Source organism: Hippopotamus amphibius, chromosome 13 (genome assembly GCF_030028045.1).
Source record: "Hippopotamus amphibius kiboko isolate mHipAmp2 chromosome 13, mHipAmp2.hap2, whole genome shotgun sequence".
Lineage (NCBI taxonomy): Eukaryota > Metazoa > Chordata > Mammalia > Artiodactyla > Hippopotamidae > Hippopotamus > Hippopotamus amphibius.
Window position 1 is genome coordinate 95685456 of NC_080198.1, and position 15070 is coordinate 95700525.

Below are 15070 nucleotides of genomic sequence, written 5' to 3' on the forward strand. Positions count from 1 at the left end.
ACCATATGATCATGTCAACAGATGCAGCAAAAGCTTTTGACAAAATTCAACACCCATTTAAAATAAAAAAAAACTCTCCAGACAGTGGGCCTAGAGGGAACCTACCTCAATACAATAAAAGCCATATACAACAAACCTACATTTAACATCTTGCTCAACAGTGAAAAGCTAAAAGCATGTCCTCTAAGGTCAGGAACAAGACAATGATGTCCACTTTCGCCACTCTTACTCAACATAGTTTTGGAAGTCCTATCTGTGGCAATCAGAAAAAATACATACATACATACATACATAAATGGAATCCAAATTGGAAAAGAAGTTAAACTGTCACTGTTTGTAGATGACATGATACTATACATAGAAAATCCTAAAGATGTTACCAGAAAACTACTAGAGCTCATCAATGAATTTGGTAAAGTCGCAGGTTACAAAATTAATACACAGATATCTGTTGCATTTTTATACACTAACAACAAAAGATCAGAAAGAGAAATTCAAGAAACAATCTTATTTACCACTGAATCAAAAAGAATAAAATGTCTAGAATAAACCTACCTAAGGAGACAAATGACCTGTACTCTGAAAACAACATGCTGATGAAAGAAATCAAAGACGACACAAAAAGATGGAAAAGATATACCATGTTCTTGGATTGAAAGAGTCAATATTGTCAAAATGACTACAGTATCCAAGGCAATCTACAGATTCAATGCAATTCCTACCAATAACATTTTTCACAGAACTAGAACAAAAAATCTTAAAATGTGTATGGAGACACAAAAGACCCTGAACAGCCAAAGCAATCTTGAGAAAGAAAAATGGAGCTGGAGCAATCAGGCTCTGTGACTTCAGACTATACCACAAAGCTACAGTAATCAAAACATGGTCTGAAAGGATACACGCACCCCAATGTTCACTGCAGTGCTCTTTACAATAGCCAAGACATGGAAACAACCTAAATGTTCATCAACAGAATGGGTAAAGAAGATGTGGTACGTGTACACAATGGAATATTATTCAGCCATTAAAAGGAATGAAATAATGCCATTTGCAGCAACATGGATGGACCTAGAGATTGTCATACTGAGTGAAGTAAGTCAGACTTATCCTGTGATATCACTTATATCCAGAATCTAAAAAGAAGAAATGATACAAATGAATTTATTTACGAAATAGAGGTAGACTCACAGACTTAGAGAATGAACTTATGGTTACTGGGGGTAAGGGTCAGGGGAGGGATAATTAGGGAGTTCGGGGTTGATGTGTACACACTGCTATATTTAAAATCGATAACCAACAAGGACCTACTGTATAGCACAGGGAATTCTGCTCAATATTCTGTAACAACCTAATTGGGAAAAGAATTTGAAAAAGAATAGATACATGTATATGTATAACTGAATCACTTTGTTGTACACCTGAAACTACACAACATTGTTAATCAACTATACTCCAATATAAAATAAAATGTTAAAAAAAAATCCTGTGATAAACCATAATGGAAAGGAATATGAAAAAAGAATGCATTTGTATATATAACTGAATCATTTTGCTGTACAGCAGAAATTAACTCAACATTGTAAATCAACTATACTTTAATATATTAAAAAAAAAAAAAGGAAATTGGAAGCTCTGTGTTTGATCTTTGCGAGACTCTACAGCCTATTGGCCTCTTCCTTTGGCTGATTTTAATCTGTGTCGCTTAGCTGTAATAAACCACAACTGTGAGTTTAACAACTTTCCATGAGTTCTGTGAGTCCTTCTAGTGAATTACCAAACCTAAGGGTGGTCCTGGGGACCCCAAATTTGCAGTTGGTGTCAATGTGAGGGCAGTATCATGGACTGTGCCACTGACACATGGCATATTCATACACGATCTCATCTCTTACAATAACGCAGGGAAAAGAGTTAAAAGATGGAGAACCCAGGCTTGTTGAGGTTTAGGAACTTACCAAGCTCACTCAGACAGACAACCTCAGAGCTGGGACTCAGGAACAAATCCTCCAACTACACAGTCCCATGCTCTTGCCACTACACCACACTGTCTTTTATGATACAGCCACCTGAATATACAAATACTGCTCAATGGGAAGCTTCACAGAGGCATTATTAAGTAAAATGCTTTACCATCCGATGTAATCTCTCCTTCTTCCATGCTATCAGACATTACAACTTCCTCCTCAGTGTCTTCTTCAAAAGACGAAAGGTCACTGGTATGGACGGAGCTAACTGTGATGTCTGTAAGTCCATCCACATCAGAATCTATCAAAGAGAAATCTTCAAGAAGAAAATAAAACATAGAATATAAATCATCTTGTTATAAGGTATACACAGCACCTAATTCCTAAATTACATTTAAAATTTTCTGCTTTAAATACTGTCAAAGAACTTCAACTTCAGAAATAATCTCTCACCATTAGTAACCAATATCAAATAAGGTAGAATTGTTTGCAGAAAATACAAACTATTATCCTGTAAAATTAATGAAACTCACAATTCATGATGTGAATGATATAAAAAAAGGAAATTTTAAGTAACTGAAATATTTAATATCTAATATTTAAAAGATAAGAATATACAACTATGAATTAAGTTGCTTGGAATAACGTATATGAATAAATTACACAAGTTAAATTATAAGGTGTAGAACTTCTCTGTTCATTTACTTTGTGAACTTGTACATTAGCAAAGAAAAGAAATACACAAATGTTTATTGCTCATCTTTTAGCAAAGAGGACATGAGTTTTCAGGCTTTTAAAACACAAATATCAAATACATTTATTAAAATCTGAAGGCAAATTTGATGTGACCTCAATGGACACTCATCGCTCTTTAAACTGTTGTAGATTTTTCCAAGTTTTTACCTTCTTTTGTCCCTTCGCTGGTTCTAGCTTTATTATTGTTTTTTTCTGAAGGAAGTTTTGAACATTCTACTTCTTTATCCTTTGCTTGTTTTTCATCTTTTACTTTTTGTACATCTTCACTCCTTTTTGAGTGATCGAATTTCTTTTCAGTCTTTTCCTTCTTTTCTTTCTTTCTTTCTCCCTTTTCATTGCTGTCTGGCTTCTTTTCACCTTTGTCTGTTGATTTATTTTTTTGGTCACTGCTTTCTTGTTGAACATCCTTATTTAGCAGAACTGAACTATTATTTTCTTTTGTGTGATTTTTAATTTCTTCAACTGGACAAGGGAGATCACTAAATTCTTCAGACTTAATGGCTGTTTCCTGTCCTTCCACTGCAGAGTCAGGTATAGATTTTTCTTTATCAGCCATGTCCTCTGAAGTTCTCTCTTTCTCAGCACTAGTGTCAGTGCTTAGCTGAGATGCGAGCTTTTTGGATATTCTCTCACTGGTCTTTGCATTTGATGTTTCTGTTGAAGCCCTGGCCGCACTGGCTTCTTGGTTAAGAGACGTGATCGTTTCCAAGATTGACATGGCATCACTGGCCACGTTTGCACTGGGTCCAGGAGCAGGGACTCCTTTGAGGGAAAGACACATTTTAGAATAAATTTATGCAGAAGGTAAACCCCTCTGCTGCATCGAGGCTACTTGCCACTGTCACCTTCACATGACACATACACTTTTAGACTTTCAGGTACTGGTGCTAGTACTTAACATATTCTAAATCCTCTACCTCTGTAATACAGTGTACTAGAAAATGCACCAGGCAAATGTGAGAACAGTCTAGTTCCCAGAAAAACGATGTGTTCTCTAATGATTTTAATTATCCCCTCTACTGAAACACACACACACACTATATTAATAAAATGCCTATTATTTAAAAAAAAATGTTATGCCAGTTGAAGAATTTAGGTGATAATTAAAATAAATACAATTTCACTAGAGCAGCCAAATTAGAGACATGTTTTAAAGAACTAAATATTCCTAACTTGATACTCAGTTCAAGAAGGAAAGCAATGGAACTGACCAAGAGTAAAAGCAAAGCACCTTGTGTAACAACGGAAGAGTCTGGCTTCTCATCGTCAGGAGCTGTGCTGCTACCTGTCTCCTCTTTGTGATTCAGTGTGGCCAAAAACTCATGCACAGCCTTCTCCACCTGAGGTCTGAATGTGTGGTTGATCTTTGGATCCACAACCTGAGAAATAATTCGGTCAATACCAGATTCCAACATTCCTGATCTGAAACAAAGGACAATTCACAGGAAGGTGAAAAGGATAATACTACATTATTTGCATTAATTACTTTTAAGTAAAGCTGTATCTATTACATATATGTTCAACCTTAAATTGCCTCCAATCTATTCACTTGGATATACAGGAAGAATACACAACAGAAAATATGTTTTGCAATACAGTGGCATTTAATATACCATGTTGCAAAAAAAATGCAAACTTTCCACCACTGTGTCACTAATGGAAATACTAAAGCAGACAAAACAAAAGCAAAACAAAAGACTCTTAGAACCAGACACAGCACATTATCTAAAGGCCAGGCTTGTAGGTGATTCTTATCTTACCTCAGTTCTGCCTATGGCAGATAGGAAGAAATGATCACTAAAGCTGAGTTCTGGGTATAAATAAATTATGGATTCTACAACTTTTTTTTTTTTTTGAACAGAAGAATGTAAGCCTCTTACAAGTATGAGTCTCCAGAAAAACTGAAGAATACACACAAGGTATAATTTTACCAAACTTACAAAAAAGAAAAAAAAAAAAAGAAAGAAAGAAAACTTTAGAAGAACAGAAATAAAACTTAAAATTCCTGGCCTTCTTTTTATTATCTTCTTGCTATAAAAACTAAATGATTTATTCATTCAACAATTATGTTATGAGTGTTGTCTACACAATAGGCACTATGCTAGCCACTGGGCCACTACAAATCAGACCTGGTCCCTGTTCTGGTGGGGGAGAGACACATACAAAATACAACATGATAGGCATGAGAACACACCATATACTGTAGGAAAAGAGTAGAATATTATTATTATTAGCTATGTCTGAGATAATTTGTGAATGCCTCCCAAAGAGAAGGCATTTAAGCTGTGTCTTGATTTCCAGAGAAGAGAAAGGGGAAGAAAGTGCTCAAAGAAATATCATACATAAGGGACAGAGGAGCAAAAGGGACAACAAAGTCTGAAACGTGCAGAAAAATCATAAAGGCGTCTTAGCAAAATAAGAGAACATGAATTTATTTGAAGAAATGCACTTCCACCTTGTTTTTTTCTAACAAAGAACTTGAGGAGTCACAGCCCCCTGGACAGAGTTGGGAGAGTGGGATGCTGGTCCCCTCCAGCTCTGAGGCCTCTGGCTCTCCCTGCATAGTGGGTGAGGTGTGTTTCCTTACAGTTCACAATGCTACTTCTGAGCACAGTGCTGCCTGGAGTGCAGGATGGATGCGATTTTCATTTCCTGAGGTGGCTCGCAGCCCTGAAATACTATAATTCCACTTATGTGGGCCACAGAGGAAAATGAGTCAACACTGCACAAAGTAGGTAACCTGCTTTCTAAAGTTCTAAGATACAAAAAAACCCAGCTAATCCTGCAAACATTGTTACATCTTAGAGATGTCTTTACAATGTAGCAGGTGGAAAAGAAGCAAGGACAAGTAATCCGAAAAATGTTTTAAGGCACAAGCACAAAGGCACAAAATACAAAATAAAACTTACCCACCTCCAGATTACTGCTTCAGTCTCTTTCCCTTATACCTACGTTCTGGGCCCTTGTGTACTTTAGTCTACTCTCACTCAGGGATCAGCTCTGATCTTAAAAATGGAGGCCAGTGCTAAAGACCACACTGCTCTTCGTGGGCTCACTTCAATGAGGTGTGGTCAGAGCTGCCTCACTAGAGGGAGGAGAAGCCACAGCTTTAGGTTCAAGGGCAAAGCCAAAATGCCAGCGGCTGGCACTGCCTTGGTTAAAGCTAATTCCTTGTCTTCCTTTTAAACACTGTACAGTTAAGGTCATCATTTCTGAGCTCCGTAGCAGTTTTAGGTTCTGTTGTACAAATGAATGCACAAATAGAATAAAACCTTTTTCCATCTATTGAGCTGGCAGATTGGCTACTAAACTGAAAACCATCCAAAATTGCTGATATTAGGCTGTTTTGTCCTACTACAATGGCAGTTGTAGACGGCTTAATCTAACAGAGTCAACTGAGTATTTCTCAAAGTATATGTAAGAAAAATTGTCTGAAATAGTATTTATAGTGCTAGTTCATCTCTATACCATTAGTTAGACACACCTAGTCTGTCTTTTGAGAAATTTTGAAATGTTATTTAAGAGACATAAATTTACTAATGGAATTTAAATAAGAGAACAGTTCTATTAAAAATAACACAGCTAGAAGAAAATGTATAGATGTCCCAGTAAGAGCAATGCCTAAATTAGACAAGAGACAGCTATTTCCCCGTTCTAAAATGTCTCTAGAGGAGTCCTCATCACCCATAGGTAGACTGTTCTAGTGTTAACTGCTGCCAGTCACAAGAGCCCCTTACTGATGTGTCTAGCAATCCCTCACCAAACAAGATTCTGTGAAAGCAATGTCTTATATTGGTACAACAACAATTTTAAGGGCTTGATTTTACTTGGGCAAGATTGAGTTTAGTTCCCTTTGAAGAGCAGAACAAATGACTGCTTCCCTACTTGATAGGTTTTGTATGCTAAGGAGTAAATGACAGGAAATTCGCCTTCCATTTAGTCTCTCAACATACGAGGAAAAAAAAATAATCCAAGACCCTGCCCTTCCCAAAGATGCTTTTAAAGCAATGTTACTCTTTGTGACAGGGGAGGCAGCTATGCAAATTGTTGCACACCAGCACTCTGTAAGTGTGGACAGTGTCAGTTAGCTTCCCTTCCCCACTCCACCCCGGCCTTCCTCCCCGGTGCTGTTCTGGTTATAGTTCTCCTAAAGGTCTGGAAATGAGTAACACCCCGGCCCCCCCAGGCCTGCCATCCAACAGGAAAGGCTTTGACTTTTCCCCAAAAGGTATTATTATGCAGTCCTCTAATGGCATCTTTGATTTCACCTAGACTCTTTTACACGTTCCTGAACATCCTTTAAAATGCAGATAACAAAGCTATTGTCAAATTTCCCTTTTCTCTTATTTACTAGGACACACAGTCTGAGCCCTCAGGCTCCTAGTTTCTAGTATTACCTGTGGCTAAATGGGTCTTTGAGTCAGAGTGTGAAGTTTTATTTGTGGGGCTTCTTGTGGGTGGAACTATCAATGGAGTAGCACACTAGGTAGGTTTGCAAGGTTCCTGAGAGACAAGAGGGAATTAAGAGGTAACAGCTGTAAAAACATTTGTTTAACTGTTTAAAAGCCACATTTCATTCTAATAGATGAACTTGAATGTAAATATTTGTCAAGGCAGGGAGACTAAGGCACTTTTAAAATAATGTAGTCACCTTTTTTGGAGTGTGAAGTAGGGATTGCGGGTCCAAGTCTTCTTGTCTTGGCAAATACTTATATTCAACAACAAGATAATACTGTAAATCTACTTTTGGGGGAACAAATATGATTTTTTTTAGGTCCCTCTAAACATTCCAGCTTTTCTGTCTTTACATTTACCAAAAAATGACTCTTACAGGTTCAAATGCACTCCTTTTTTGGTTATATCATCACTAAAAAAGCACAGGTAAAATCACAGTAAAATGCAAGAAAAAGGAAAAAGCAAGGGACCGTATTAGAACATAGAAGACACGATCACAAATCAGGGAAAAATGTTTTAATTTCAGTGATCTTTAATGTCTTTATTTGAAATCAGGAATAATAAACCCTGCTCTTTTAGGGCCAAGAAAATAATTGTGAATGTAACTGTTTAGGCTATATTTACCAATCTGGCATTTACCATCTATTCATACCTAGGGGGGTTTTCTAAGTCACACTGTCATTTCCTTCCCTCAGTATTTCCAAAGGTCTACAGGAGAAATCAGACTTTTAAATTTATGGGGGAAATGTGAAGTGATTACAGCCTACTCTAAAATTATACTATATCATAATATAAAATAGCCACACCAAACCTGACAAAATTATTACCAGGTGAACAAACTTCTGCACAGTGTCTCTGCTTTCAGGCAAAGTACATCGTGACATTCTCAAGCCCTTCTAGGAACTCTGCAATTCTGAGACTTACTTGAGCACTTGCTGTCGAATATTGTTTCTTAGCTGGTTCTTATTGAGGTGGGGACTCCATGTATGAGTTGCTAAGTGGTTTGCAACAAAGTTGTCAACACGTTGTCTCAGATTCTGATAGGCAGGCTAGAAAGAAAGAAAGAAAGAAAAAAGACATAAACGTCAAAAATCTCCATTGCTATACAATATCAATATTGATAGTCTCAAGAATTTGAGTATCTTTATAAACAGTGTTAACATTTCTTAGGTTACAGTATCGATGTGGCAACAAAGTTTCACAGCTTATGACAATACTGCTTCAGAATAATTTGTCATTCAAATACCATTTATTTTGTCTAAGACAAGATATTTGGAAATAAGGAATACAAAGAAGACAGATATACCTCCTATTTATAGACAAGGGACTAGAAAATAAGACACCAATAAATTTTACTGTTAGCTGATTTGGTACAAAGAAAGGCAGAGGAGCAGAGGAAGTAAGCCTTCATTGACAATGCAGCACCTGAGTTGGATATTCAAAGTTTCACAACGCAGCTGGGAATAGGAAAGGCAGGCCTTGCAGGTACAGCCAACAATAATAAGAGCAAGTGGATGAGAAAATGTGGGGCCAGGAGCATTAGGGAGCCCCCATATTGTTAAATCCAATTTGAATGGAGTCAAGCAGAGAAATGAGGTGGGAGGTATAGCTTGGGACTAGGGTCTGGAAGGATTTGGGGACCTGTATACAAAGTCTGGAATTATGGGATAGAGAATGGGAACGCACAGCACATATGAGCAGAGTGATATGTGACAGCTGAGCTTTCCAATGATTAATCTTCCTATGGTGAAACAGTAAACAGAAACAAAATATATTCAGGAAAGCATGTAATAACTAGAATAATGAAGGTCTGTACTGGGGTGGCAAAAATGGGCTGAAAGGCATGGACCCAAGAGAAATTACGAAGTGATAACCACTGGAACTAGGCATCAAATTTGATGTAAGGCGCCAGGTCTTTTTTTCTTTTTTTTGGTGCACGGGCTTAGTTGCTCCGTGGCATGTGGGATCTTCCTGGAGCAGGGACTGAACCTGTGCCCCCTGCATTGGCAGGCGGATTCTTAACCACTGCGCCACCTAGGAAGCCCGACACCAGTTCTTAACTTCAAGCAATTTCGTCCCTCCCACCCCCACCCTGGGGGTATATCCAGCAATGTCTGGAGACGTTTTTGATTGTCACAGCTGAGGAAATTTGCTACCGGCATCTAGTGTGTAGAGGGCAGGGATGCTGCTGAATATCGTACAGTGCAGGGGGCAGTCCCCCACAGCCCAAAATGTTAACTGTGGTAAAGCGGAGCACTCCTGACATAAGGGAAGCAGGAGAGAGGACACATACTATGTCATCTCTATTTAAAAGGACGCTGCCTAGAAGGAATGTTTGACCACTCAGTCAGGACTGCATGCTCCGTTCCTACAAGTTGTCCCCCACATCTCATGCTCTTCGTATCCTTTTTTTATGTGTCTTTTACAGTAGATGAGCTTGAGTGCCCTGAATGATTTTGGGCAAAACCATACAGCCTCGTCTTCTGCTATTTGCTCTCTTACCTTTCAAAGCTTATTCTCCAGGGATAAATTCTCATGCCTTTAATCTTGTGCACCTACCATTCCTTCTCCTTGTCCATTTGGCAAACTTCTCACCTTCAGAGTTCACCCAAATCTGTGAAGTCATCCTGACACCCAAGGTAGGCTTCCGTGGCCCTTCTCCCATGTACCAACTGTCTCCTATACACACTGTCATCCAAGAAATTCTTGTGATGCATTGTATTTTGGGGAGGGGGGAATATTTATCTCCCTACTGAAATGTAAGCCTACTCCTCCCACTCTTTTCATCTTCGTTTCCACACACCTTTGCACACTGCTAGGCAGATAAGCAGTTAGAAAGCAATTGTCAGATGAGATGACTGCATAACTATCTAGGTAACACAGATGATTAAGATTTTATCCCTTTGTGACACCCCTTGATCTCTTCCAGTTTCCAGACTTTTGCTAACATCTACGTTCTATTCTGCCAAAAGCAGTCCCATGATCATTTCTCATGTTCTTCTCCATTTATCCAAAAATCAATGTGAACGAAAATTAATTTTCTCCCCAATGATTCTAAAACATAATTCTTCTTTCCAGTAGTCCCAAATCTCAGAAACATTTAGGCTCAAACATCACAATGAATTTAGCACTCTAGTTGCCCCATAAAACAATCTTCAATTTGAACTACAACAGGTAATTCTCCTGGTTCCTAAGTTCTCCTTTAGGTAGAAAGCCTAGTGACTAGAGAAATATTTTAGATTCCATTACTCTTCTGGGAATAGCTATCTCTTCTTCCTTTTCCAGTGCTCCGGGTCAAAGGCCTCGGTGTCATCCTTGACTCCTCCCTTTCTCTTCCACTCCTCATCCAAACCAGCAGCAAATCCTGTCAGCATTAGCACCAAAATTCAGCCAGAACCTGACCACTCCCCACCCACTTCACTGCTACCACTCTGGTCCAGAGCATTTCCACCTCCTGTCCAGATTATAGTTGCTGACCTCCCTGCATCTGCCCTTGCTCGTCTGAAGTCTTGTTTTCCATGGTGCAGCTAGTACCAATCTTCTAAAACTAAGGGAACCATATAATTTATTTTCCAAATCAGATCATGACTGAGTACGACGGGAACACTATTAATAATTACATGAGGGCTTCCTAGGTGGCGCAGTGGTTAAGAATCCACCTGCCAATGCAGAGGTCACGGGTTCGATCCCAGCTCCAAGAAGATCCCACATGCCGCGGAGCAACTGAGCCCGTGTGCCAAAAAAAAAAAAAAAAAAAAAAAATTACATGAGGTCAAGCCACCTAAAATGGAAGTCAGATCACGTCCTCCTTCTGCTCAACTCCTGCCAGTGGCTTCTCAGCTCCAGCAAGCACCAAACTCTTACAAAGGCTCCCAAGGCCTGGCAGATCTGTGGAGGGAGGGAGGGGCACTCCTACCTCACCTCCTATCACTTTCTCCCTCAGCAGGTTCTGCCTCAAGCCCTGGCCTTGTTGGGGTCTCCATTTGGAACTCTCAGCCCTCACAGCTAGACAGCTCCTTCAGTTATGGCTCAAATGTCATCTCATTGAAATCTTCCCTGAACAACTTATTTAAAACACATCAGCAATTCTTTTCACCCTCATCCTGCTTTCCTTCTTCCATAGAACCTCTCACTTATTATTTATTGTCTTTTTTCTCTGCTGGGACTCAAGCTCCATATCAGCAGGGGACCTCCTGTTCACTGCTGTATCCCTGGAACCTAGAACAATGCCTGCTACATAATAAGTACCTGTTGGGTGAATAAACTTGTATACTTCTGGCTTTGATTTTCCTTTTGAATCCAAAAAGAAATAGACAATAATCAGAGAGACCAGGAGCCATTTATAACTAAGAAAGTACCCCAAATTGGCTTTTACTACCTGGAGTAAAAGGTGCCATATTTACTTGGTCAGTGAGTTCCCTGCCTGGGACAGAGAGATGGGCCTCTCTCAATCCTCCCTCCTCACACTGAGTGCAATGGGGTCAGAATGGCTCTACACCCTCTCAGCTCGCTCTAGGGATCTGGGAGCTGGAGTCTACAGCAGAGGAGCCTCAGCATTAGCTGGGTCTTGTGGCTGCAAGTTAGAGTGCATATGTGCATTCTTCCTAGTTTTCATTAGATTGTCAAAGCACTGTGCTTCCCTCCTTCCCCCTCAAGAGATGTTTTAAGACTCCACTGTAAGAGGATCTGCCAGGGATATTACAGACACAACAATAACAGCCAGTGGGGACAGGGATGAAGAAAAAGTTGAGCCTTCGATACTGCAGCTCCCTCGCCCCCACCATGTTAAATTTTCAATCTGCATACACAATAATAACACACAGATTTGTAGGTTTCGGAGAACAGCAAAATGAAGTGTCTACTTGCCGGACATAAATAACCAGCTTTATTTAGCTGGGTAACATTTACTTGGCCATGTCCTATGAAAGGAAGAAAGAAAGGGAGGGAGGGCGAAATAGAAAATAGGCATTATTTTCAAAAAGGTGGTTGTGCATATTCTCTAAAACAAAGTGAGAAAACTACATATCAATACTTCCTACATAGATAAATATCCCCAAGTAAACTGAATTTTCTGTGGTGCAGAAACTCTGACAACTCAAAAAGGCATATTCTATTTCTGGTCTATAAGGTGGGCCAGAGTTCTTAAAAGGGAAGATGTCGCCACATGTCAGTAAGGTTTTCCCAGAGGAGATAACGGAATTGTGTGCAGTTCACCTCAAAGCACTTTTCTCAAAGAAACGAGGTTCTTTAGAACAGCTGAACATGTTATGAGAAAATCCTCACCCTATCAAAACTATAAAACAATGAACCAAACCAGACCTAAGTTAAAAAAAAAAAAAAAGAGAGAGAAAAAGAAAAAGGAAAATTCAATTGTTTTCAATAGAAGCTTCCTGCTTCACTTGCTTCCAAACCCTACCGGCTGCCATCCATCTCACTGAATGCTTCTTCCTGGTGTCCTCTACTCATCCTTTGCAGAACCAGCTAAGTTTATCTGTTCCTGCTAACACTCCTTTCACTTTGACATTTGGTACAAAATCCCTTCCCCTTCCTAGCCCCTAACTCTTTTTGTACAGGGAACCGCTGTGCTGACTTTTCTCCTCTACACTTTACACTTCTGAACTCACTGTTGTCCAATCCTTCTTCCACTTCAATATCTGCTGTCACCTCTCCTCCATCCTTTCCTCAGTTCTCTCTGCTCTTCACCCCTCACCCCACCTCCCTTCTCACTTTAGAGAAGTGGCTTCGCCTAAGCTACCTATATCAGACAGTCACTGGTAGAAACAGAAATCCTGATCTCCCCAGCTCTGCCTCCTCACCTATGCACCCCTCACAAAGTCCAGCGATGCACATTGCAAATAGTTTGATTCATCACCACTCAGTAACTTCTCCAAAGGACAAAGACACGATCCTTACCAGAAATCTTGAAGAGAGGAGGCAAAAAGAACTCGGATACAAAGTAAATCGGAGTGGGGCGGGGACTCAAGAGATGAAAGTACTGTTAAGCGTTAATGTTTCCAAAACAGCCTGCAAAAGAACAGTGACTCCGTCTTGCTCACCTCTGTACTTCCAGCACCTAAGCAGTGCCTAGCACGTCGTAGGTGCTCAACGCTAGACTTACACAAACGAAAGGCTAATAGAATGAATGGACGCGGCGTGCCTCGCACAGTGCCGCACACAAAGCCGCAGCTAAGAGAGGAAGCGGCCGCGCAGGGAGCTCGACGGAAGGCGCGCTCCAGAGGCGCCACCGGCCCATCGACGGATGCGGGAAACCGCCCGGCAAGGCGGCCCGCGGGTCCTCCCCCGTCCCCGAACGCCCGCAGCCCTCGCGCGCCCCGAACCTTGGTGTCCACATCGGCCAGGCAGTCCCGGCGAAACTGGTCGAAGAGCCCCTGGCTCTTGAGGTGGTTCACGATCATGGCCACGAGCTGCGGGTCCCCGGCGCCGGTCCCCGCGCCGCCCGCCCCGCCCGCGCCCGGGCCAGCCCCGGGGCCGGGCGGCGGCGGCGGTGGCTGAGGCTGCGGCGGGGGAGGCGGCGGCGCGGGGGGAGGCGGCTGCGGCTGCGGGTTGGTGGCCATGGCGGCCTGGGCCGCGGAGGGCGCGGGCCCTGGCGGGCGGCGCTCCTGGGAGGCGGCGACGGCGGCGGCTACACAGGTCCCGCCGCCTGAGGGACGCCAACGGGATGTTGTTACGGAACCAGCGGATCCAGAGCAACCCCGGAAGTGAAAGGGGGAAGGGAGGAAAAGGCGGTGACGATGGCAACCAGGGTCCGGCTACGGGGGCCGCGAGGGGCCAGTTCCGGCCGCCTCCTGTCGCGGACGCCCCCGCGAGGCTGCACTGCGTCGCTGAGCCGGCGGCGGGCGACGGGCTCTGCGTGCGCGCCCTGGGTCTGGAGGCCAGGGCGCTCGGGGCGTTTGACTCGCGCGACTCCCGGGGTGCGAGGGCCGACGGGGCGCCGGTCTGGGGCGGGGGAGCGAAACGTTGGCCGGGTACCGGTGGCGCTTGCGTTCAGGGCTGACGCCGTCGCTCCTGATGCACGGGGGGGTCGAGACCCGTGGACATTGGCATCCGTAGACAGGCGAGCCGTAGGTAGGACGGCTTATTCTGAACTCTCCCGGCCCTCTTCGTTCTCAGTCTGTGACCCTGCCCACCTTTCTTCCAGGCGGGTGGCTCCAAGGGCCTCCTGCCTCCCTCCTCGCCGCCCCACCCCGCATTCTCTTGAGCATCCCCTGGTGCTCCCCGAGCGTGCCTGTGGTCCAGAACCCGATCGCTGCAGCACCTCCTTCCTACCCGTGAAAACATACCCCTGAGCTCTTAGTGTTTAGGGTGTTGCTCTTCATTTGTTTGCTCAATCGAGAATGCTTATATAGCACGCACTAGGGGCCAGGCGTGGCGTTTAGAGCTTTTCTGTGCGTTGATTCACCCTGTCTTCGGAACAGTTAAACTAGGTCTCACTACTACCACTGGTTTGCAAATCAGGAAACTGAGATCCGAGAGAGATGAATTGTCCAAGGTTACAAAGACAGCAAACCGCCCGATGCTTGACTGAGTTATCTTTAAAATTATTATTAGTACACGACCAAGGCAAAATAAATATTACAGATTTTCATAATTATTCAATAGAATGTAAACGTTGTGGGAAAATACATCTCTTGGTGAAGTGGATATTGTTGCTTTTTAAAATTCACAGATCTGTGGATGAATCTGTCTTATTGCTAGAACGGGAAGGATTGAGCAACAGTTCTATTCGCATTTCTGGGTTTTATAGCTGTATGACCTGAAAAATCGTATTCATATAAACAAGTACTGTACCTGGGAACGGAGTTTTATTGCAGCAGTATCACTCAATTCTTGACGTCAAAAAATTAGATTTGATGATTTTTAAGTTGACCCTTCGGTTA

At 42.1% G+C, this 15070-nt stretch overlaps 1 protein-coding gene across 3 annotated transcripts in view; it reads right to left on the reverse strand.

The window, feature by feature from the left end:
• BOD1L1 (biorientation of chromosomes in cell division 1 like 1) overlaps positions 1 to 13881 on the reverse strand; it is a 53479-nt gene extending 39598 nt beyond the window's left edge. The window contains exons 1-5 of one of the 3 annotated variants that reach the window (XR_009048778.1): positions 13511 to 13850; positions 8097 to 8221; positions 3949 to 4139; positions 2865 to 3479; positions 2128 to 2277 (exon numbers count right to left, since the gene is read on the reverse strand). Coding sequence is in view for 2 of the 3 variants with exons in the window: in XM_057705671.1 (XP_057561654.1) it covers positions 2128 to 2277; positions 2865 to 3479; positions 3949 to 4139; positions 8097 to 8221; positions 13511 to 13747 (1318 nt within the window). In the remaining variant the exon portion in view is untranslated. Of the gene's footprint in view, positions 1 to 2127; positions 2278 to 2864; positions 3480 to 3948; positions 4140 to 7114; positions 7221 to 8096; positions 8222 to 13510 lie in introns of those variants that run through there. The other 2 variants (XM_057705671.1, XM_057705672.1) reach the window with 2 other exon arrangements.
• Positions 13882 to 15070: the final 1189 nt, after the last annotated feature.